Source organism: Silurus aristotelis, assembly GCF_946808225.1.
Source record: "Silurus aristotelis genome assembly, chromosome: 1".
NCBI lineage: Eukaryota > Metazoa > Chordata > Actinopteri > Siluriformes > Siluridae > Silurus > Silurus aristotelis.
The window spans coordinates 15,406,958-15,430,258 of NC_139574.1; the positions used below are offsets into that span (position 1 = coordinate 15,406,958).

A 23,301-nucleotide genomic window follows, 5' to 3' on the forward strand; every position below is an offset into this window, starting at 1 on the left:
GTCCAACATCCAACAATGACAAATGTTTTTACGTGCAAGTCCATTACCAGCGTGGCCAGAAATAAGATGTCTCTTTGGGTACATTCTCAATGACTCTGATGATTATTATATACACAGAAAAGCAGAGTTGACCCTCCAATTGCAGTGCCTTATTATACCTGCTGACTCAATACTCCAAGACAACATATTTTTTTTTATAGTGTCAGTGTTTCTTTTTTGTACATAAATGAAGTAACGGTTTAATCCTTGAGCACAGGAACATGGAGAAAGTGAGCTAAATGAATCTTGGGCTGTTGAGAACATTGACAAATTTTATAAAAAAAAATTGTAAGTGTTTTTTTAATGTGTTTTGTATTTAACTGATAATCGTGGAGCTTCAACCTGATGGTGTGACCCAACAATTATTTAAATTTACTATATAGCATTCTCACTTACCCTTACTGTGAAAACTGGGCCATGTATGGTTGTGTAATTCAGTACTTAACTGTTGTACTTGATTTTCTTTTGGACTTTTTTAGTTTTGGTCTAATTAACAGACCCTTGTAATTGCTACAGTAACATCAATGTGAACATCACTTAATGAATGAGATCAATGTGTTTGGAGCAGATTAAGGAACCAATAGGCTGTTATTTCTGTGTACTGCTAAGTTATTTTCAATTAATAATAAAAGTAATATATTATGTTAAACAGGGTTTTTACATATGGTTTATGTTGCTTACTGTGCTTTAGTCTGACCCAGGGTCTTTCATGTAATTGGACTGGTACCTTTCATTTTTCTTGCCAATTTATCTAAATGCATCAGTTTTTATAGTAGATTTTATTGATGTATTATTGATTAAATGTATACACACATACACACAAATGGTTGCTAGTACTGTAAATAATTTTAATGAAAGTATGAATTTTCTAAAGATATTCTCATGAATGCATTATAATTGAATACAAATGAATTAACAATTCCTACGGTGGTTTTACACATTGCAAGTTTGTAGTTTGTTTATTCATTTCTAGAGACTTGAAAAATTATACGGATGCACTTTTTTTATTTGTATTAAATGATGTAACATAATTAATAGCAGATGTTTGTTCACAACAAAAATGCTCATAAATTTCGGTGTGAAGGTTCCCCTTCTCAAAGAATACTAACCCAGCCCGGGTGATTATTGCTTCCTAGTTATTTGCTTTTTTTGTCGGCCTATATTTTCTTATGCACTTATGGGTGATATTTGTTGGTTTTCAAAATATAAATAAATGAATAATAAAGTCATCACAAAAAATGGCTTCGCACAAGCAAACTGCTGCATTTAGAATGTGGCTTTTCTTTGTCCTGAAAGCTTCCTATCTGTCCACTTGCTTCTGTCTTAATGAACCTACCTGTCTACGGCCTCTTTTGTTAAGTCCAACAGAATTTAAGTCTCAAAATACAGTAATTAATTATTCAGCAGATTGCCAATTCAGCAATTCAACATTACACATGATCTAGCTTTACTAACCATCCCATCTTTAGTTATGTGGCCTGAAAGTTGACAGGAATGATCATGCTTGCTTTATGTCTTTCTTTCTATCCTGCTCTACCTCCCCTCTGTAATTGAAGCCTGGCTTGTGCTAACGTTTTTGTATACCATTATAAAAGTTGCATTGTTGACTTAATGGCATTAAATGACAGGATGTTACACCTGTCAGCTGCCAGACTGCCCCGGGTTGGACACTCCCACTTGTGTGTGCTGTTTATCTGATGCAATCCTCCACCCAGATGTCCATTTGTAGGCTTATTTCAATGATTTCACTTTTCTTGGGTGTTACAGGTTATCTTCTACTACTTTTTACACACATAAAACACAGTATTGTATTACTTAGAGATGTTTTTGTTTTTTAATAAAAAAAATAAATTCAAGAAATGAAACACAATGTCTGTCTTCATTCTACAAAATGCAATTACATGAAAAATTTGTCAGGGTTTTGAATAACAAACATCCAGCTACTACAATGACATCATTTTATTGCATCTATTTAATAACAAAGCTCCACAGTGAACACTTACCAGTGACCTTGCAGAAGTTCAGAACATGACATAAACATTGACAAAATTGCGTAACTCAGATGCTGAGCGATTTACTGTATTAAACGTCAGGTGTTGATATATTGCCTAACTTGCCAGAAACACTATCTCAAGGTAAATTTTAGATTAGATTGGCTGAAGTATTTTTAATTCAACAGTTCGATTGCTACACAAAAATAATTCATTTATTTGGGCTTTATTACAAAGTATATTGATCAATTCTTACAAATTCTGAGTGTATTATAAAGGAGTGTATTGGGTAAAGATTTCTGTTTCACAAACTCTTTACTTTAGTAGGTCAACAGGGAAATAAGGTGTAAGAAAATATGTACTTTGTAAGAAGAGTACAACCCTATTATTAATCAAACAGTGTGTATCAGAGCAAGCCAGTTTCTGAAGAAAGATTGTAATTCAGATATGTTCACTGATCCTGACCCAGAAAGGAATAGTTTCAAGAACTGATAGATAAGCACTCTTTCATCAGCGGGATATGACTCAGCAACTCAGAAATCATGACTGTGGTTTACTTTTGTTGCCTTCCATCACTTCCACAAATGAACGTATACTATATACAGTATACAGTATGCTGGCTATACTAGTTTCAATTTCCAAAAACTTTGTGAAATTTCCTTAAAGGTCTTTAAAGAACTCTTTGTCTCATTACCAACTTTCTTAAATAATCCATTCTGTTCACATGTACTCAGTCTTTTTCAGTAGGTCTGACAGTTTGACGTGTTGTGAATAACAGAATTACAAATTACAAATCCTAGATAGCATTTGGTATCTGTTAAGGTAAGTAAGTAATTACATAATCTTTATAATCATACAGGTACACAGATTTATTAAATATGCTTTATGTAGTAAATAATTAGTGTATTTTTTAGGTATTAGTAAAAAAAAATTCTAATAATTTTATATTAAACATGATCTGAAGTCTCCAGTCTCCATCCTTGTAGGCTGTCCTGATTGGCATAATTGTATTTGCTATAATGGGAGATTTCATTATCTTTACACCCTATTTGAATTGCCATTGTTATTCCATAGACCCCCTTCTCCTCTTACATAGCATGCTCTTCAGATCCACCTGCCTGAAAGCAGATCTTTTGTCATGCCCTAAAACACTGACCTACATAATGGCCAGCTGTTTCACCATTGTCCTTTTGTTTGGGATCTCTAGAGACTCAACAGTTAAGGTTCTGGGTTACTGTTACGAAAGATTGGAGGGGTTCCAGCACCGCCAAGCTGCCACTGTTGGGCCCTTAAGCAAGGCCCTTACCCCTTTCTGCTCCAGAGGCACTATATCATGATTGACCCTGCATTGTAACCACCAGCTTCCTAATATAATAATAATAATAACAATATGCAAATAAAGAATTTCAATAAGATGCTATGTACACTATATTGCCAAATGTTTGTCGACACCTGGTCATAAATATTTGTTTATTGAGTATCGCATTACACATCTAGTCCCAATTTGCTATTATAATTTCCTCCATTCTTCTGCGAAGACATTCAACATTCATTGGTTGCGGAGATTTGGAGTTTCATCAGCCACAAGGGCAGTCAGCTACAGATGTAGGGTGAGGACGCCTAGGGTGCAGTCAATGTTCTAATTCATACCAAACGTGTTTATTAGGTTTGAGGATCAGAGCTCTATATTACACCATGGAAGATCTTTCTCTCCAAAGCATGTAAACCATATCTTCATGAAGCTCGCTTTGCGCACTGGGGCATTGTCATGTTTAAACAGGTTTCGGTTCAAGTGAACACAAAAACCTTTTATACAATTGTGTGCCTCCAGCTTTGTGGTAGCAGTTTGGAGAAGAACCACATATGGAAGGAAAGGTCACGTTGCCAATATAGTGTAGATGAGACAATTTTATCTATCACTCTATTAATTAGTATGATGTCACTGAGCAACCGGCAAAATTACTCCATCTGCACTATTCCTTTATTATTATTTGCTGACATTAAATATTATAGCATCCAAACCCACTAGTAACTTTGCTGAGTTCTGAGCTTGTCCCGAACTTGCCCAGTCTTGCCTTTCTTTGGACTTGGTCACGTGCGTTGGTGACAGTCAGTCACAGCCAGGCGCGCTCTCTGATTGGCTGGCTGTGTTTAAACACGCCTGTCCCATAGGCTGTCCGACGTGACGTCAACAACGATCAGCTGCTCATTTTTGCACAACAATAACAAAGGAGCGCAGTTAGACCTCGAAGGAACAGAGAGACAGACGGAGACATATGATCGCTTTTAAGGGTCCACAAAATACTGTTTTCTTCAAAGAAGAAGTATTATATATATAGATATATTTATATCGTCTAACATATTCTACCTCAGCCTTCAAGCGAGCCGAGTTCGGTTTGGGTGTTTTTTTGTTCCCATCTTCCTGTTTACACCAGTTCACTGCCGCAGGTCAGTCTTTGTTGTAGACTAACATACTTTTTTTCCAGGGTAATACGGTTTTGCACAAAACTCTAACTTTGTACGCGACGATTCTGAGAAAAAGAAAATAATGAAGTATATTTTGCCTTTTTTTGTTTGTTTTTTTGTTGCAAAACCCGATGGTATTGTGGCTCGTTTACGGCTGAATATGTCCAAATGTTTGCTCCGCGCTAAGGCCTATAGTAGCTCTTTCCTGCCCGCTTGTGTAGAGTTTCTCTGAGGATCCTCAATGTGTGTATCAGTAGACACTCCAACCCAACGCAGATGCATCCTTTTCTTTAATTAAATAACACCTTCAAAACATTTTACTTTTGCTTATTTACCGCCATAACCTTCCGCGGGATAGTATAATGCACCTTGTTCAACATGTACTCAAAAATTAAGATTATACTTTGATACTAATGTCGTGGGGATAAGAAGTTTCATTAAATGTAGCGCGTTGCTAATTATTTTGAGTAAATTAGGATGTACACAAGGGCCCAGGAGAAATACAGGGGCCCAGAGTCGCTATACAGAACAAAAAGTAGTCAAGTACATTAAGTGTCGCGTGTAGCGCCCCCTGCTGGTGTGATTCTGTCTTACATTAATGTCTAATACTTTTACACGTTTATGAAAGTATACAACAGTTTACACCATCAGCGAGTCTTTTTATCATCAGGTAAAATTTGAAGTAAACTACTTTCCCCTTTACAGTTAAAGGGAAGCATGTCAATATGATTGTCAGAAATCAATATGTTACAGATGCAGGAAATAAAGCTAAAGTGTATATTAATAGTATGTGTTGAACTCACCTCTGGCTTTGTATTCTGAAATTTCACTCTAGGTCTAGATTGGATTTGATATCGCAAACTGTTCTCCTTTCGGAATCCTGCAATGTACTGACCTCTTATTGGACAAACAATTTAATGTACAGCTCCCTGTAGTAAGGAAACAAACTGCAGCGAGCAGGTGCGAGACACTGAGGTGTGTGTTGTCAGATCATATGAAAGCACTGGGGGCAAAGCAGTGCTTCTTGCACGCAAAATGCCAAATGAGAGATTCTTTTGACTTTTGAAATAGTAGAGTATCGTAACCTGGTCTGGGTGACTCCTGTTCATGCCAAGTCAAGAAGCTTTTATTGTCATTTCTACCATATATAGCTGACAAAGTACACAGTGAAATGAGACAACATTCCTCCAGAAACCTGGTGCTACATTAAACAACATAGAGCTTCATCTCACAACATAGAAATCCATAACAAAACACAGAGCAAAGGACTAAAGTAAGTGTCCTCGCCACATAAAGTGCATTGTGTGCAAACAGTGCAGACAGATACACAAAACACAAAATAGCGCCAGCCAGTAAACCTACTGCATAATATGTTCTACAGTACAATGTGCAAAAGAGGACTATAAACGAGTGTATTTGTAAACATGAACACGTTGTTGTGCAAAAACAGGAATAGCAGCAATCAAGAGGTGCAAAACAGCATGTTAACAGTATAATATGATTAAATATAATATGGGTGGTGAAATGGGTTAAGATGAGCAATGAGTGTGTGTTGAGTTGAGGTTATATTGTTCAGTAACACAATGTTGAACAGCATCTGATTCCAAGCCAGATGGTGGCCATTTGACATGGCATGAGGAAAAACATATGATTTGTTCTGCCTGTGCGGTTGCCAGACATTTGACCACATAGTAAAAAAAAGTTTGCTGGGTGTAGACTAAGCTTTTGTTTTGGATTGTGAATTTTTGTTGATCCCCATTACCCAGTTTAGTCCAGTACTAGACTAAAACTGCCTAATTCAGCATGACAGTAAGTTGCCAGATTTAGCAGGTGTGTTAGAGAAGGGCAATCACTGAACTGGGCTGGACTCCAGCTTTCCAGGACCAAGTGGTTTAGACACATGCATATCCTTAGCAAACTGCAATGCCAAGACTGCTATAGGATCATATTGATGTTCTGCTTCATACACTCAGCTGGGGTTATTGATTGGTTCTTTGTTAATAAATATTGATCTAACAGTATGTACTTTTGTCATTGCCCTTCTGCTACACTGAGCTGATTTTTCTCTCTCTCTTATCGTTCATGTTTTGTTTACAGGGCCTTAACTTTTTCACGTGTGGCGAAAGCTATGACTGAGCTTTAAGTATTCCTAATATGGGAAGGAGAAACTCATGCAATTCAGCACCTTTCCAGAGGCTTCTGTGAGCGGCTATAACAGCTGATGACCAAAGAGCCCCATCCTCAAGCGACATTAGCAGGACTGATCTGGCCCTCTCCTCCTCTCCCAGTTTCCTTGCCATGTTCCAGAGGTTCACCAGTATCCTGTTTGGAGATGCCCTGGAGGAAGCCAGCGAATTTCCTGCAGATGTGGGCTTTAACAGAAATGAAGATGATGAGGACTGGATTTTCGTTGACTATCTTGGTTAGTGAGGTTTCTTACTCCATTTCTACATGCATCGTTCAGTTTGGATATTAAAAACTTGCATTTTCAGTCTTTAGTGCATCGTTCATGTTAAATACAAGCTCTTGCTTTCTCAGGACATTGTCAAATTGTGTTAATTGGAAATTCAGTGACCTCAACAAACCTTTGCTAATTGACATGGTTAGGCTAGCATGTTAGTGAGAGACATACTGTAGATGAACTAGGAAGTCAGGCAAAAAAAAAAGCCTCATGTTATTATGCAAAATGACTGAAACCTGCCATTTTGCTTGCTGTTAAAAAAAAAAGTAGCACAAGTAGCTGCACAAGTAGCTGCACAGCCGTGTCTTAAATGTGGAAGGTGTGAATATTTCAGGTGCAAGAGGATCTGTCTAGCTCGCATCTCTGCCATGAGGTGGGGGCATCTTAAGCCAACAAACCTCTAAATATATCATTGGTGTATAAATAGCAATGTTTCAGTTACTTTCACCTTCAGCACCTGAGGCCACTCTGGGAGATATAAATGCATGGCACCTAGACATGACATTTGTTTTTGTGGTGTATTTTTTTTTTTTTTTTGTGTGTGTGCTTGTGGCCAAGGTGTAGACACTGTTACAGTTATAGTGGTAGATCAGTTTTGCACTGTTGACTGAAATGGTGTAGTGTTAAATCTCAGGGGAGCCACTGGTAGGCTGTTAATCAGGGCTTAGTGTGTGAAAGCTCTCTTGTGCTTTTCTGCTGACAAATTACAGTTGTATTATTATTATTATTATTATTATTTGATTTCAAATATTATGTTGAAAATAGAACTGACAGAACCAAAGAAATTTGGATTTTCAAATCCACATTTTGTGTAAGATATAATGTGGCTTTCCACTTTGTTTGGTACATGCCATTGTTCCAGCTGTCCAAAATTATTAGAAAATATGGATTAATTGTCTTTATAGTGCCAGGGATGAGTGCACACTCTTGTCACTAGTCATTATTGTCTTTTGTATTTTATGAAAATAAAACAAATGAAGTCAAGTATATTTGATGGTCTCAGTAGGCTTTAACAGCCTTTAACAGATGCTAAGTTAAGCCGTAGATCCTTTAGGAAATCAAGCAAACAGCCTGCAAAAAGCAATCATTGGGTATGGAAAGAGTAATTTGAGACTGGATGGATAGATAGGAGATGAACAAAAGAGCTGTAATAAAGTTTGTAATTTCACAGTAACAGAGTTAAAAAAAAAAAAAAAAACAGTGCGTGAGTGAAAATTTCATAGCAGATTCATGCCGATATGGATCTGCTAAGGGTAATGGTGCACCAAAGCAGGCCATTCCAGCCAAGAATAAGCAATTCTATACTTACTGGATATCTGTGTAAGTCTGGCAGAAAAAGGATAAGCAGTCACACAATTCATGTTCCAATTGTTATTGAGATTTATTATCCAGCTAAATCAATCAGATGTTCCAGGATATATAATATAATATTATATTATATATATATATATATATATATATACACACAGTGGTACCTTGACCTACGAGTTTATTTCGTTCCGTGGACGAGCTCGCAGCTCAATTTGCTCGCACGTCAAATCAATTTTCCCCATTGAAAATACTTAAAATGGCATTAATCCGTTCCAACCCTCAAAATGCCACCCCATTTTTATGTTTCATGTTATTAAATCAGAAAAATAAATCTTGTATAAAAACATAATAGAAAATGTATGTAAAGATATAATAAGGTTTTATACAGTGTTTGTACCTTTGAGATGAGACGACTTGAGCTACCACAATTTTTTTGCTCGTGTAACAAAGCAAAAAATTAGACGAGTGCACTGTGTATTATGCCCTCTACAGATAATGCCATGCAAGGCACCATATCAGGTTCCCATTGTTTGCACCAATGGCTGCCAAGTGCAAAAATAGCACTGAGCTATGAAAACATGCCTCTGTGCTGGGGTTGCTGACAAAACACAATCGTCTGCCTTTGCTTTATCAGATTAGTTTTCATTTTTGGAGGCCAGTTTCATAAATCCCATTCTTTAAATGAGTGTTCTGGCATGCTTGTTTCTTTAAAAAATTTTATATATAAAGATCTTTGTTAAAGAGGGTAAATATTGATCTCTGTTGTTTGATCCTACAGCTGAAACTTGCTCTAGGGCCTGCAAGGATGAGCTGATAGAAGTCTGCTCAGACACCATAGATGCTCCTGAGTGCCCTCTGCGCTGCTCCTCTTGCTCTTCTCTGGACTCAGCTGCGGACACGGATCCTGAGGACAGAGACTTCTTGCGCCTGGATGCAGAGGGTGGTCTGGAAGAAAGCTGGTTTATCACACCGCCTCCCTGTTTCACGGCTGGAGGAAGGGGTCCAGTGCTTCTGGAGACCAGTCCTCTTGAGAACCTGCTCATTGAACATCCCAGCATGTCTGTCTATGCTGTGCATAGCTCACACCACCGCCAACTGAAGGAAAACTCCTGCGAACCCAGCATCCTCAGGTAGCATTATCTGGTAATTGGTTTTCAGGCTTTTAAAAATTTAGATAACTATCTTGGGTAGGCTAGAAAGTTTAAGTTTTGTTACGGTTTGTTGAATTATATAATGATAGCCATACCTAAGTATTTGCCCCCTTCGACCATGTCTACATTTTGAGGTGTTGCACCCTGAAATGCAAAAAGTATTTTCAAGGGGGTGAATACTTATGCAAGGTCCTGTAAGCAGTCTTTTTCCAAAATGGGACCGATTATGTCTGGCTTGATGTAAATAGTCCACTGTTTCCTGTGCAGGTCTGAAGTTCAACGCAGACCCAGTCACCCTACTGGCTGCTATGCAGCCACTCTTACTGCCAAACGTGCCAGCTTCCTCGAGCAGGCCAGAAATGGACACCTGGTTCAGAGGATTCGAGACAACGTGCCACGCCAGCAGCTGTCCCGCAACGCGCTCCGCCGCCTGAACCTGCTCCATGATGGGGGAGCCAGACAGGCCAAAGCCGCAACAGGTCATGTCCACCAGCCTGGACAAAGGCAGTACAACTACTGAGACCATTGCCACTGTGCTGCCCAAATAATACACTCTACTTTTCTCTGTCTCTCTCTCTCTCTTCCCAGCTCTATTCGAGGAGTTAGTCTTTCTTACATAGACACAATGGGATTCTTTAGAATCAATAGCATAGGTCACTTTACTTCAGCGCAGGTACCAATCTGCTCGAGCGTATGTCCAAATCAGGCTTTGCATAGCTTTGGTTCTCCTACCTGGAGCTGACAACAAATTCTAACTGTGTCACAAGTTAAGAGTTCTTACATAATCGTTCACGTCTGTATGCACTTCACATACAGAGCCTTGTGTAGTGTGAATGTAGGTTTATGTCATCATTATTATCATTATTCTTATTTGCATGTATTTCAGTGGACATTCAGGAATCGTATCATCCTGTGCCTACTTGCTTCAGATGTAATGTTTATGGCCATTTTTTTTGCATCAACTGCATTTTTGTTTCAGAGTGAATCGATCTGCAGATCAAGATTTCTGTTTGAGAAAAATTCCTTTTGCTTCAGTACTTTAAGTCTAGCATTACTTGTCACTAAAAGCCTTCAATAGTAAATTTCCAAAATTGTAAGATATATTAAAAAAAAAAAAAAAAAAGTATGAATATTTTTAAAAAGAAAAAAAAACAACACTTATAGTGTGTGTGTGTGTGTGTATGTGTATATATATATATATATATATATATATATATATATATATATATATATATATATATATATATACACCAGTATGAAGTTGTATGAGGTTGTTATCTGCAGTGTCAGGTATGTACGTTTTTAAAGGTAGCTGGCATTTTTGTATGACATTATAGGGCATAAAAACAGTTTGTTTTATTGTTGGTTTTGCTTTGATTCTGCCATACATGTCTCAGGGTCACAACGCAGTCACTTGTTCTCTACTAAAATGCAGATTACTTGACAATTGTTAATTGTATTTGTACATACTGAAGAATTTCTTAAATTTGCCATTGTGTACATTGCCTTGTTAAAAATATTTGTAATTAATCACTTTTAACTAAGCTGAATGAGAGCGAAAGGCTTGTTTGTCCTAGGACTGTGAACACAAAAATCTTTCTCTTGACTGTTATAATCTGCAAACAATGAGTAAAACTGTTTTTTTGTTTGTTTTGGGGTTTTTTTTAAATAATTTTTAAAGTGTTTTTTCTTCACTGTAATAGCCTTTTGCATTTGGCTCATGCCTCATATTTTATCAATTACATAAATGTTGTCTTTGCTGAGATAAATATTTAAACCTGATGTAGCAACATATATAGTCTTTGGTAATGTTATATTTGGTCGAATTTGTTCTTTTTGTCTACATGCGTGTTTATTGGTCTGTCTGAAATAACACAGAAATAGTGTTGAGATGTGTTAAATGTCACGTTCCGATGAACTAGACTGATCCATATGAAGTGCAGGCTCAATTCATGGCAATCACAGTCAGTGTTCATAAAAATATATTCACTGTACTTGGGTGAGCAAACTGAATAGCACACCTAAAATGCTCTGTCCCTGAACACAGGAATATGATGTGTGCTGTTCCTTTAGCATTATGTCGGCAGTAGTGGGGATTTTTAGTAATGCGGCAGCTTTGTCCACTTTGCATGTTTTATTTTCTGGAGGAGCAGCATTTCATTTTGTTTTCAGCTATCTAACTTTTAATGTTAATAACAGGGATTTTTATTTTGCCTTGAAATCTGTTAAGGATCTCGTGCCTTCCAGGGTAACAGTGTGACAATGCATTAGTGCAGAACTTGAACTCTGTCCAAAGGGACTTTTAACTCACTATGCACAGGGGATTGAAATTGTCTCTGTGAGCCACTCACTCTGTCCTTGTTTTTCTCCATAAAAAAAATGTAGCAAAGGTTCTCTCTGTGTGTGTTAATAAAAAACAACGTGCCCTTTTTCTCTTAGTGTCCCAGTCAGACTTCTTTAATTTTTAGTTTACTGGAATAAACAGCACTTTGCCAAACGAGTAGTACCATATGTTTTAGTTTCCCTTTTCTTACATTGTGGATTCATATTTAAAAATGTACACCATCTTTTATTTGTAACTAGCATAATATACTTTTGTAAAGCCTCTTCTTGGTATAATTTATGCTTCTATATTTTTCAATAAATACTCTGGTTTTTAAATGGACACACGTGTTGCTCTTTGACTTTCAGAAATCAGTGAGAAAAAAAATTGCATACGTTTTTGTACAGTGGAGTAATTATATGAAATAATCAGAAAATAATTACAGTGTTATTTGGGTGAAAATGGAATCAGTGCATGCTAACACTTCTCAGTATTGTCTATATTTCATACAATTTACTAGTTACTACCTAATTTCCGAATTTATTAATTTGTCTAGAGATAATATTATGCATATGCTAAATACCGAAATAATTTCAAATTCGAAAGAAAAATCACATAAAAACCACGCACAGATTGGGCTCACTTGTAGGCCGGTCTTTGCACTACATTTGACAGCTTCCCTTCCTGGGTTTGTTTACATTTTCAAGCAGCAGCACGTTGTTTCTGCTACACTGTATCTGATTGGCCGGGCAGATCCTAAGCTCCACCTCTTTACCGGTCTCATACCCGGAAGTGTCCGATGATCCTAAAAAACGTTTGTTTAATGCCATATAAATGTGTTTTTCGTTTGTGGAAGTCCACTGACTGTGTGTACTGCGTGTTTGGGCGCCAGTTCGGTTTGACCGCGAAATAAGAAAAGCGCTCTTTTTCGACAAAAAAGTCCTGCAAATCCGGTCACACCGTAACACACAGCAAACACGAATAAACTGCAATATTCAGGACTAAACACATCCAAATTCGGGGAGGATATTTAATATCAAACCCTTTATATATATATTATGTTCCAGTTAAAGGATTAATTTAAAACTCGAAACCGCGAAGAGTCAATATTTAAATATAATAAGGCTGACGAATGACCGGTTCTCGCGCATGCGCACTCGCGCCCTTTATTAAGGTTGGCGCCGGCGCCAGCTGATGTCTGTTCATTTCTGCTGCAGCTGGTGAGTAGACGCTTCTCTTACACCGATATAGTTCTGTTTATTCGATTTTATTTTAAATAGGTTTGTGTATAGTACCTGTAAGTACATCAGGAATGTTTAAACTGTGTTTTTGCGATGGTTTTTTATTTATTTTTCTTGTTAGCAAAGTAATAGTAAGCTAACCTGGGGTCCTGGAACTGCTGCTAGTTAGACAAGCTGTCTTATACACGATATTGGGTGATTTTCTTGTTCGTATTTACAGTAGGTTTGAGGATGTACGGTAAATGGGCTTTTAGACGTGGACACATTGAGTTAAAGAGTAGTCCCGCCAGTCTAAAACATTGGGTCGAATGCTAGCTTCTTGGCTAATCTCTTGTTCGGGTTTTGGACGAGGGAAGACAAAAATATGGGGGGATATCAAATCGATTCCTGAACGATACTTAATATATATGGTGTATATTGATCGATTATGGTAGGTGCTCGATTTTAAAGCCTAAATTCACGCTTTTTGTCTGGGTTTTGTTCGAGGCGGTTTGTCCTCCCGCTTCTTAATTTGGCGGGGAGTCGACTTTCACAACCTCACCCGGGCAAAGAAAACTAGTTCTGTACAGGGATTATAACCTCATATTTGCATGTTGCATGAAAATAAGTAGTCGATAGACACTTTATATTGGGGATTATTATTATTTTTTTAATATTATTCTTTTAAAAAGGTCATTAGGTGTTGGTTTTGTTGGCTTGTGCTCCCCCCAAGCTAGCAGCAGTTTGGCCTGTTTTGGGTTTCTGCTTTATCTTCTTTATCTGAAACGTTTAATCTCGAAATATACATGTTTTTGCATCCAGGATTTTTACAAACCTTATATTTTGCCATTGTTTTAACTTTCAGGTGTTGGAACTATTTTGCCCTTTGGAAAAATGTCAAGACGCAGGTGAGAAACCAGTCTGGTATAAACTTGTTGAACTACATATTAGCAGGGGAAAATGTGACCATATGGACAGATGTTAACTAAATTTGTTTATTCATTTATTTATTTTTATGTCCAGTTGCCGTAACACACTTCAAGAACGAGATGCAAACACAGCTGACCAAAATAGATGTTCAAGGAAGAGAAAAGCTGAGGTAAGGAGATCTTTCTTTAATGGTTTATATTTGATTGTATGTATTTTATGATGATTATAGGGCCCTGCGTGGTTTACAGCAATTCCTGACGTTGTGCTGTTCTCTGTGTTGTTAACAGTGCAAAAGAAAAACGCCAGCATCCAAGAAACAAAGTTATGAAATTCAGGTGAGGCATGTTTCCAAGCTTGCTTTCAAATGCACTGGAGTAACACAATTATAGAAATAACCGGTCGGTTTTATTCGTGTGGGTCCCTTTTTTTTTTTTTATATATATGTTTTTTTTCCTTATATAATCCAGTATTCACTGTACATATTGTGGCTCCTATGTGTGGTTGTTGCTATTTTAATTGTGTACGTGATGACGCAGCAGCTGGTCAGCGTCACGGTTAGCCCCGCCCCCTTTGTCCCGCCTCCTCCCGCCAAATTGAGCTTTGTTCAGCTGGCCTCAGGGCTTTTGTTCCTCACTTATCCCTTTAGCCTGTGTGTGTTCATGGATCTATTTTACATATATTCTGTGTGTATGCATTTCTTTATTTTTGGGGTGGTGGTGATTTCTATATACAATGTGTGTGTATGTATATGAATGAGAGATGTAGCAAGTTTGAGTACTATTAAAATTAATATTCTCTTGCCTAAAGTTTGAAAAGATTATGCCAAATTTGACATTTTTATTTTTGTGAGTAATATATAAAATGTATTCTCTTGTAGAACCGGTGGGAAGAAGGAGAGGTTAGCCCATGCGTCCTTGTCGAGACTCCTCACAAGGAGCTTGAAGAGACTAGTAACTTGTCTGGTTTTAAACGCTTCCGCTTCAAGAATCTATTCATCAAGCCCTCACCACTGCCTTGTCTGAGGTAGGGACATGACTTTTAGATATCTTTAATGTGATATTGTAATGGATTTTTACAATATGCATTACATGTAATGGTTTAAAAAGTTCTGAGCCATTGTATTGCATTAAACATCTACAAAGCTATTGGTTTCAGACTGACTTTACATGATGTGATTAAAAGAAAAATTTGATTTGTTATTTATTTTAACAGTGTTAATACAGAACTCTTTATTATGTATTCAAACATTTTCTCACATGTTGGTGTGTTTTTAACAGCTGGGCCAGCTCGGATGATGTGTGGATTAAGATGCTGAATAAAGAACTGAAGTATATCCATGATAAAACCTTCATGCAGCAGCACCCCAGCCTGCAGCCAAAAATGAGAGCCATTCTCCTTGACTGGCTTTTAGAGGTTTGTGATTTACACTTGTATGCCCGGACTTGTATTTACAAAGGCACAGCTGCTTAGTGCACATTAAGTTGTGACTTAATGCATATCTGCATCTCTTTAGGTGAGTGAGGTGTATACGCTTCACCGCGAGGCTTTTTACCTTGCTCAAGACTTTTTTGATCGCTTCATGCTGACCCAGGTAGCCATTGGAAAGAACCAGTTGCAACTCATTGGCATTACTTCTCTATTCATTGCATCTAAACTGGAGGTAAGATGATTAGTCTGGTTGCCTTTCTGATGCTATTTGTATAAATGTAGAAAAATGTAACCTGTTCTCTATTATGTGATTACAGGAAATCTACCCACCAAAGCTTCAAGAGTTTGCTTATGTCACAGATGGGGCCTGTGATGAAGATGAAATCCTTGAAATGGAGCTGCTCATGCTAAAGGCTTTAAATTGGCATCTCTGTCCGGAAACTCCCATCTCTTGGTTAAAGCTTTATGCTCAAGTAGGCGCTCTAAAGGAAGGACCAAATTTTCTTGTGCCTCAGTTTTCTCAGGAAATCTATATACAAATGTCGCAGGTATGCGTGTGTGTGTTTCGGGGTGGTGATCTTTGTCTTACAGGTTTTTTCTAAGTATAATCACAGTAATGTAACATGATTTTAAATTCTTTCTTTACAGTTGCTGGACCTTTGTATTCTGGACATTAACTCATTAGACTATCAGTATGGTGTGCTGGCTGCTGCTGCATTTTGTCACTTTACCTCGATTGAAACTGTGCAGAAAGTATCTGGTAAGATGGAGTCCCACCCCACCTTTTGATTTAAATAACTTTTTTCTTCCCCTTTTTTTCAAAATGGCATTTTATTTGCCTAGTATGTACAGCTTAATTCTGTACAGTTTGAGCATAGGGACTTGAACATGTTCTTTCCCCTATTTAACGGGTTTATTTCCCAGTTAGATCACATAGTTTAGCAGTGTTCGACACTATCTAGTTTTTGTGTAAATTATTGTTAGTTTAAATACATATTATAGCTTTTAGGGGAAAGGAGGCCTGATGACACCACCCTAAAGATCCTTTAGTCAATTTCTGGATTGCATAAAGTAATCCCAGATTATAACGATGTTTCGTCTGGTTTTTGCATTAGGTCTGACATGGGACAGTATATCCAGCTGTGTACGTTGGATGGCCCCCTTTGCTAGCACTGTGAATGAATATGGCCAGCCGAAACTGAAGGATTTCAAAAAGGTCGCAGCAGAGGACCGGCACAACATCCAAACTCATGTGGATTATCTGTCCATGTTGGTGAGTATTGTTGACTCATCTTTTTCTGTTTTCTCTTCTGCCACATATCTGAAGTTGTAAACATGCCTCCTGTGTTTTTTAGAATGATGCTCAGCAGCGACAGCAGGAGAACCTGAACCGATTGTCTCCAGTGGCAGTCGGCGGTTTGCTGACTCCGCCCAAAAGCACAGAAAAGCCCAGTAATGTGTGAAAGGCTCAAGAACAAGCTGCTGTTTCTGATCCATACCACCTGGCAGTCAACATAATAAGCATGCCTTTCTTTTTGTGTGCAATGCATTTTTGGACCCACATGCAGTTTCAACAGTTCTAGAACTGAGCTTGTAGAACAGTGTTGCGCATTACAGGAAGGGGCAAGATACTATTGTTTTTTATTTTTTTATTTAAATAACAATGGTCATGACCTCACAGGATGGTGTTTACCTTGAAGCCGTGAAGTGTGCCTTTCAAAGACTGAACAGGAAAATTGTTTACAAGTATTTTAAGGCCTAAACAGAAGTTTAGGACTTATTTTTCAAGCATACTGAGAGCAATGCAGAGTTGTAGATGATATTGCTCATGTGTGTCTTGTGGGTTTTTTTTTTTTTTTTTTAAATATAAAAGCTGTGTAAGTGTTTGAATATTCATGGACTAAACTATGTTGCCATAGGATTTCTAGTCAGTGCTGCTCTAAACCTCTGGTCATTGTGAAGCTGAACTGCAGCAGGGAGTCAAGGAAGCTGGTGTGTGGATGAGTCGAGTTGTTCTCCCACATACATCGTTTGTTTGAATTTTAATTCTTACAAACATGTTTCTTGCTTTTATTTCACTCTGAAAGAAGTTTTGATTTTTAGAATTGCAAAAGTATTTTGCATATTTATGATGCCACCTCTTTATTTTAAATGTATAGAATTTTCATAATGCTATGAATTTCCTTTCATTTTATTGCCAAAGGCAAATATTTAATTCAGTGGGTGCTTATTTATGAAATATTGTAAGATGCAGTATTCTACTGGACCTTACTTTTGTAGCATAACTTGATTTATAATTTCTTTAACTCTCAGAATTGGGAGCCAAAAGCCGTACCTGTAAAGTAGATGGTGTAAAACTGTATATAAGAGAATGTGTACATATGGTTATGTCTTGACATAATTTCCCTGTCCTAGATATTAAAAAATTAATTGAAACTTACTGGTTTTGTTTTGAATTACTACTGGAACATGCTGAATTGAGGACTTTGTAAACAAGTGTAAGAATAAGGTTGTATTTGATCAGATGTTTGGAATTAAATCACTCCTATGACATGTTGTAATACCAGGCTTTAACTGAAGCAGTGTTTTTGGTAATTAAAATGGCCTCTCTAACATTCCACACTGCTTCAGTTAAAGCCTGGTATTGCATCATGTTCAATGAGAGCCTTTAATTGGAGACTGAATATTGCATAAAATTAGTGTTAAAATTAAGTTTAATTGTTTAAAATGTGAAAAAGATCTCCCTTGATGCCATCGGTTTGTTGTGCTGTTGTTATTTTTCTACAATTCCTTAATAAAATTTTAATTTAAAAATTCAAACTTCTACCTTTAGACTATAAAGCATGTTTGCGTCAGAAAAGCTAGTGCTGTTCAAAGATCTGTTTGTTTTTGTTTACACAACATGAGAAATCTGAGGGATCATAAGGTGCTTAAATCCAGTTAATGTTGCACTTGTAATTCGCACATGTGTTGGACCCCCGTCTTGGAGCTGTTCTCCAGACAGCTGGCTGGTGTAGAAGCCATTAGGCTCCTTTCCTTACAAAGCCACTGTTGTGTGAGTCATTGTGTAGTTCAGAGACCTCAGATGGCTTCAGCTACCCTAAAACACCCCCTAACACACACAGCAGAAGCAATCAGCCTCACAAAGAGGTGTTGCCCCCACCCAAGTGTGGCACATTTCTTTTTTGAAAGAAAGAGATTTTATAATACTTCAAGAAAAGCTTTATTTAATAAAACACATTGCAAAAAGGAGGTACTTGACATTAAATTTCTAGAAAATATACATATTTACACACAAGGTCTTAGGGTCAGTGTTTAAAAGTATGCAGTATAATGGACACTATAATGGTTGAGAATGGGACCAAGCGGAATGTTGGTGCATGTGCTGGCGTTCTCACACTTGTAGTTTCATTTGCATTGAATGCCGTTAAGTTGTGAAACAGGTCCAGGCTTTAACATTACACTCCAGATCGCAATTGAATTCTATAAACCTCATCATGGAAACAGGAGCGGTCCACTGTACCAAACTTGGGCAGGACGATGAGGTTGAAAACAATCGGTTAATGAAACAATTGACACTGAATAACACCATTTAAAGGTAACATTGTGTCTTCAGATTTATTGTTCATACAAAATAGAAAGTTTTCAGACAGGTTCTTCCAAATAGCAAAAAAATAGAACTATATTAATTTAAAGCATTGAAAAGGTTAAAACACTGACAGATTTAAGTGATTGTGTTTTTCGCTTTTTAAAATCCACCCAAAATACTGCAGCCTGCACACTGATGCAAATTTGCCAGGAACACAGAGTTGTTTTTTGTTTATTCGTTTTCCTTCCAGATCAGTCTGAATGTATGGAATAATGCTTCATACAGCATTCTTTGTATGAAAAAAAAATTCACATCTATGACAGGATTTGTATGATACATTAAAAGTGTTTATTAACTGCATCATTAATTAATTCTGACATTCATTCATCAGTAAGTGCTTTTGACTGGTCAGAGAAGAGGGAGATTCAGAGTGAATCCTGTGGATAATAGACGAGAGGCGGAGGCACACTCTGGAGGACTCCACCGACACACTCATTCACACCTAGGGGCAAATTTAGAGTAGTCATTTAACCCACTGCCATGTTTTGAGAGGTGGGAGGGATCAGAATCCCCAAACGAAGAACATGTGGAACTCCATGAAAAAAGAAGGACACCACATGAGCTGGGGATTGAACTGGGGAGCTTTGAGGCAGTAATGTGCCGCTATGCCACCTGGAGCACTCAATAACCTGCAAGTGTGTAATGGAAATGTGTTTGTTTTTTGTCATCATAGATGTGAAATAGAAACACAGCTCTGTAGTATCCTGACAGAAAATGCTTTTCAGTGTAAAAAATAGCTATACTGTGGCTTTGTTCCCTCTGTAAATCATCTGTCCAGGAGAAAATAAATACAGCACTAACAGTTCACACTGAGTAAACTCAATAAATAAAGCATGCCTGCTATCCAGTCTCAAGGCTTTTCTTCCTCCTAAAGCTTTTCTGGTAGTCCAGCAAGAGAAAAGATTCACTCCATGTAACATGTGGTTGCTTGAATAACACACAAACACTGTAAACTGTGGTTTTACTGGCTTTAACTGAGTGTAGCTCACAGCTCCTGCCCTCGGTGTGGCTGTTACTCTATATGCACCACATCTGTGTTTGCGAAGCCCACTTCAGGCCTTCGATACAACTCCTTAAGGGCCTCAAATTTGGGCCCCCAGTGTCGCAGAGAATCGTAACTGAAGTCTTCCTCTGGGATGGCTGAGCTTAGAGAGCTGAGGCTGCCTGTGTTTGAACCTGTGCCTTCGACGCAGTATACATGGTAAGTGTCCATGGGAAAAGCCAAGAGGTCATTATCAGCCTCCCAGATGATGCGCTCTACATAGTTTTTAAAGTCCATGGCGCAATGGGCTGCAGTGCTGGGGTTGTGGTGGTGGGTGGGCTGAACTACGCTGGGGTGCACCTCTTCCTGAGAGCCCTGGGATGACTTGATAAGGGGCGCTGTGGTGCATGAGGAGGACTGAGACAAGCTGGAGCAGAATGGCCTCTTCAGCTCGCTGATGTCGTAGGCATTCTGGGAAATAAAAAAAAAAGTAGCATGGGGAAAAGTGAGAATGAGGAAATTGGCAATAGTAGAGAACCCGAAAGACCAGCCTAGTAGGCAAGAATAAAAAAGTTTCATTTTGTGATAAATGCTGAACACAGAAACAAGAAGGGGAGCCAAAAATGCAGCCATGTTACACCTTACACACGTGTAGCCTGCTTGCAGGTGTCGTACTGTTTTGATTGTTTCAGACACAATCTTGCTTGAGTTTTTTAGACACGATGTATTTTTACTGGCCTGTTTATTAGATACATATACTTTGTTGAGTAACCTGTTAATGTGTAAATTAACTACATTGCTATGTTTCTTTAATCCAAAAAGTGATATATGTATCTCTGTTTGTATTTAAACTGGCCTAGACCAGAACAGAGTTTGCGCATTAGTTTTTTTCTGGGTTCTCTGGTTTCTGCCTGCTGTTTAAGCAGACAAATGGGATACACCAAATTGCTTTTATTTGTAAATGACTGTGTGTATGTAAGATGCCATACGATGCGAAGCAATTTTTTCAGTCTTTAAAAAATTTACATAATTGTAAAATTGTTTATTTAGTACCGACTCAGTGTTCTGCATACTCAGATTTGTGTGATTACTGAAGTTTTTATTTATTATATTTTATGAGTATGTTTTGAGCCATAACTATCCCTCAGACAATTTTTTTTTATTTTAAATGCAAAACCAAACAAATAACAAAATTCTAAATGACAACATTTTTACAATTTGAAACAAATGTTCCCTAAAAACCCCAATATCTGGATCCACTCAGGCCAAATGTAATATCATGTCAATGACACCTCCTTATGCTCTGGGCATTGTTTTTTATTGAACACAGATGCTTGTGTTCAAAGAAGTTTGTATTATTCATAAATGTTCATGCTGCATACCTCACACAGCTGTGCTGTTTCATTCATATACATTTTTCACTTATTTTTAAACATATCAGTCAGCTCACTGTATATATGTTGCCCCACTTCACGGTAGAATATACTCACACTGACACAACTGACACTATGCTGCCATCTAGTGGAAAAAGTTGCAAACAGGCCTTCAGTCTTGACTTAGACATATCAGTATATGGTTGCTGCCAGTGCTTTGAGACCAATGTACCTGGTCCTGCTCTCCTCCGCCTTCCTCGTTGTAGTTAAGGATGTTCTCCCGGATGTCCTCCCAGCTCTCATGCTCAGCAGGTATGTGGTACACACCACGTTTCCGGAATTTATTCTCACTGCCCTTCTGGTTCCACACAGTCACTGCCACCAGTACAGCTACAGCAAGCAAGAGCAGAGTGTTAAAATACATGTGGGAAAAACATAAAGTAATAAAACAAAAGGATAATAAAAGAATGTAATTGCCTTTAATCTCATGTTTATCACAGAAACTAGTGTCACAATTTGATGGTATGTGTTTAAATACACTATATAGACAAAGGTTTGTGGACACCTAAACATAAGATATGCTTTTTAAAATCTCCATTCCACATTAGAGCCCTATCTAAGGTTATAATAACCCTCATTCTTCAAAAAGATTCACTAGATTACTGCTCAATCAGGCAGAAGGGTGTTAGTAAAGGCAGGGACTGATGTAGGATGAGGAGGCCTGTGGTGCAGTTAGCATTCACATTCATTCCAAAAGTGTTCAATAAAGATGAAGTCAGAGCTCTTCAGCAGGCCACTCAAGATCTAGCTCTCCAGCCCAGGTCATGGAGCTCTCTTTGTACATAGGAGGCTTTGTCATGCTGGTAAACTGGTAAAGGTTTGGGTTTTCTTGTTCAAGTGAAGGAAAAATGTAATGTCACCACATCCAAAGACATTGTATAGAATTCAGTGCTTTAAACTTTGTCCTAATAGTTTGGGGAAGAACCACATACGGCTGGAAAAGTCCCAATACTTTTGTCCCTATGTATATGTATGTATGGGTATAAATGTTTTATTCTCTGTTAATGTCTATGTTCCTCTTACTAATACATTAAAACAAACAATCGTCTGAAATTGTGTTGCGGTAAAATTGAATAAAAAAGAATTAAAAATAAGATGATTTTCTAGCTGTAAAAAAAAAAAAAACTGCCATACATAATTAAATAATGTGTCTACAGTTTTTTTTTGGTGGTCCCTGGTTGTACAAAAAAAAAGACCCTGAATTTAATAATTGTGAAAAATGGCGCCCTCTATTGGCAAACACTGCAATTTCCAATCAACGACGGCAGACCCATTAAAAACAGTGCAGTATACTTGACTTTTTCTTCGTGTGCTTTATTTGACTCTCATTAAAGCCGGAGCAATGGTTCTGTGCGGTTTTATTGGCATGATGCCGTTGATTAGGCTGAGAAGAGTGGTAAACAGGAACATGAAGGAAACTGTCAACCCTTCCTATTACTAGCGTAGCTGTACAGCTGTACAGACTGTGTCTCTATCCGTGCACCAAAGGTACACATTCATTGCAGAAAATACACAGTATGAGAAGTGTACATGCCCAATATCATGCTTTTCAGCTTAATGATCCCACAAAAATGTAGACGGTTTAGATACAGCCATAAACAGGATAATGTTAGCTTTTAGCTTGTGTTTTTTTCTAAGATCCTCAAAAGCATATTATGCATATATTACTCTGCTTTACAGGTTAGTTTTTCCCCCGTAAAAAACTAACCTGACCACACAATACATGTTACATTATTTCATGCCATGTGTCTAACATTCATGAAACTGGGTTAAATCCGTTGGTGTAATGCGGCTATTTTGCAGCTTCGTTTGGATTTAATTGTAACATGAAATGTTTTCTTATTTCATAATTGGGAATCTTGATGATAAATCATTTGAGGTGCTTATGATATTGATTTATACACATAGACCTAACCT

General features: G+C 37.7%; 3 protein-coding genes and 1 long non-coding RNA gene across 4 annotated transcripts in view; 3 read left to right on the top strand and 1 right to left on the bottom strand.

Moving 5' to 3' along the window:
- Positions 1–120: 120 nt before the first annotated feature.
- LOC310730737 lies at positions 121–688 on the top strand. Its single transcript, XR_014534935.1, has 2 exons — positions 121–205; positions 252–688. It is a non-coding gene; the product is annotated as an uncharacterized lncRNA (long non-coding RNA).
- Positions 689–4,227: 3,539 nt separating this feature from the next.
- On the top strand, positions 4,228–12,084 carry tp53inp1 (tumor protein p53 inducible nuclear protein 1). The gene is made up of 4 exons (XM_083549059.1): positions 4,228–4,478; positions 6,594–6,918; positions 9,047–9,398; positions 9,687–12,084. The coding sequence occupies exons 2-4, from the start codon at positions 6,795–6,797 to the stop codon at positions 9,937–9,939; spliced, it is 729 nt and encodes a 242-aa protein (XP_083405185.1). The 5' UTR covers positions 4,228–4,478; positions 6,594–6,794; the 3' UTR covers positions 9,940–12,084.
- A 799-nt stretch (positions 12,085–12,883) lies between these two features.
- On the top strand, positions 12,884–17,756 carry ccne2 (cyclin E2). Its single transcript, XM_083547845.1, has 11 exons — positions 12,884–12,962; positions 13,828–13,870; positions 13,986–14,061; positions 14,180–14,227; positions 14,770–14,915; positions 15,170–15,305; positions 15,406–15,552; positions 15,638–15,868; positions 15,969–16,080; positions 16,436–16,593; positions 16,676–17,756. Exons 2-11 carry the CDS (start codon positions 13,857–13,859, stop codon positions 16,781–16,783), a joined length of 1,176 nt encoding a protein of 391 aa, XP_083403971.1. The 5' UTR covers positions 12,884–12,962; positions 13,828–13,856; the 3' UTR covers positions 16,784–17,756.
- A 1,155-nt stretch (positions 17,757–18,911) lies between these two features.
- Positions 18,912–23,301, bottom strand: part of LOC310727083 (neural-cadherin) — a 114,082-nt gene continuing 109,692 nt past the window's right edge. The window contains exons 32-33 of the mRNA XM_083543195.1: positions 21,557–21,714; positions 18,912–20,422 (exon numbers count right to left, since the gene is read on the bottom strand). Coding sequence (XP_083399321.1) covers positions 19,982–20,422; positions 21,557–21,714 — 599 coding nt within the window. The 3' untranslated portion in view covers positions 18,912–19,981. The remainder of the gene's footprint in view (positions 20,423–21,556; positions 21,715–23,301) is intronic.

Excerpts from the sequence above, each read along its gene's own strand:
- ccne2 (XM_083547845.1), top strand. Across the intron at positions 15,306-15,405 it reads TCCTTGACTGGCTTTTAGAG|GTGAGTGAGGTGTATACGCT; the intron begins GTTTGTGATTTA and ends GCATCTCTTTAG. Across the intron at positions 16,594-16,675 it reads TGGATTATCTGTCCATGTTG|AATGATGCTCAGCAGCGACA; the intron begins GTGAGTATTGTT and ends TGTGTTTTTTAG.
- tp53inp1 (XM_083549059.1), top strand. The coding sequence starts at position 6,795 with ATGTTCCAGAGGTTCACCAGTATCCTGTTTGGAGATGCCCTGGAGGAA. Across the intron at positions 6,919-9,046 it reads GATTTTCGTTGACTATCTTG|CTGAAACTTGCTCTAGGGCC; the intron begins GTTAGTGAGGTT and ends TTGATCCTACAG. Across the intron at positions 9,399-9,686 it reads TGCGAACCCAGCATCCTCAG|GTCTGAAGTTCAACGCAGAC; the intron begins GTAGCATTATCT and ends TTTCCTGTGCAG.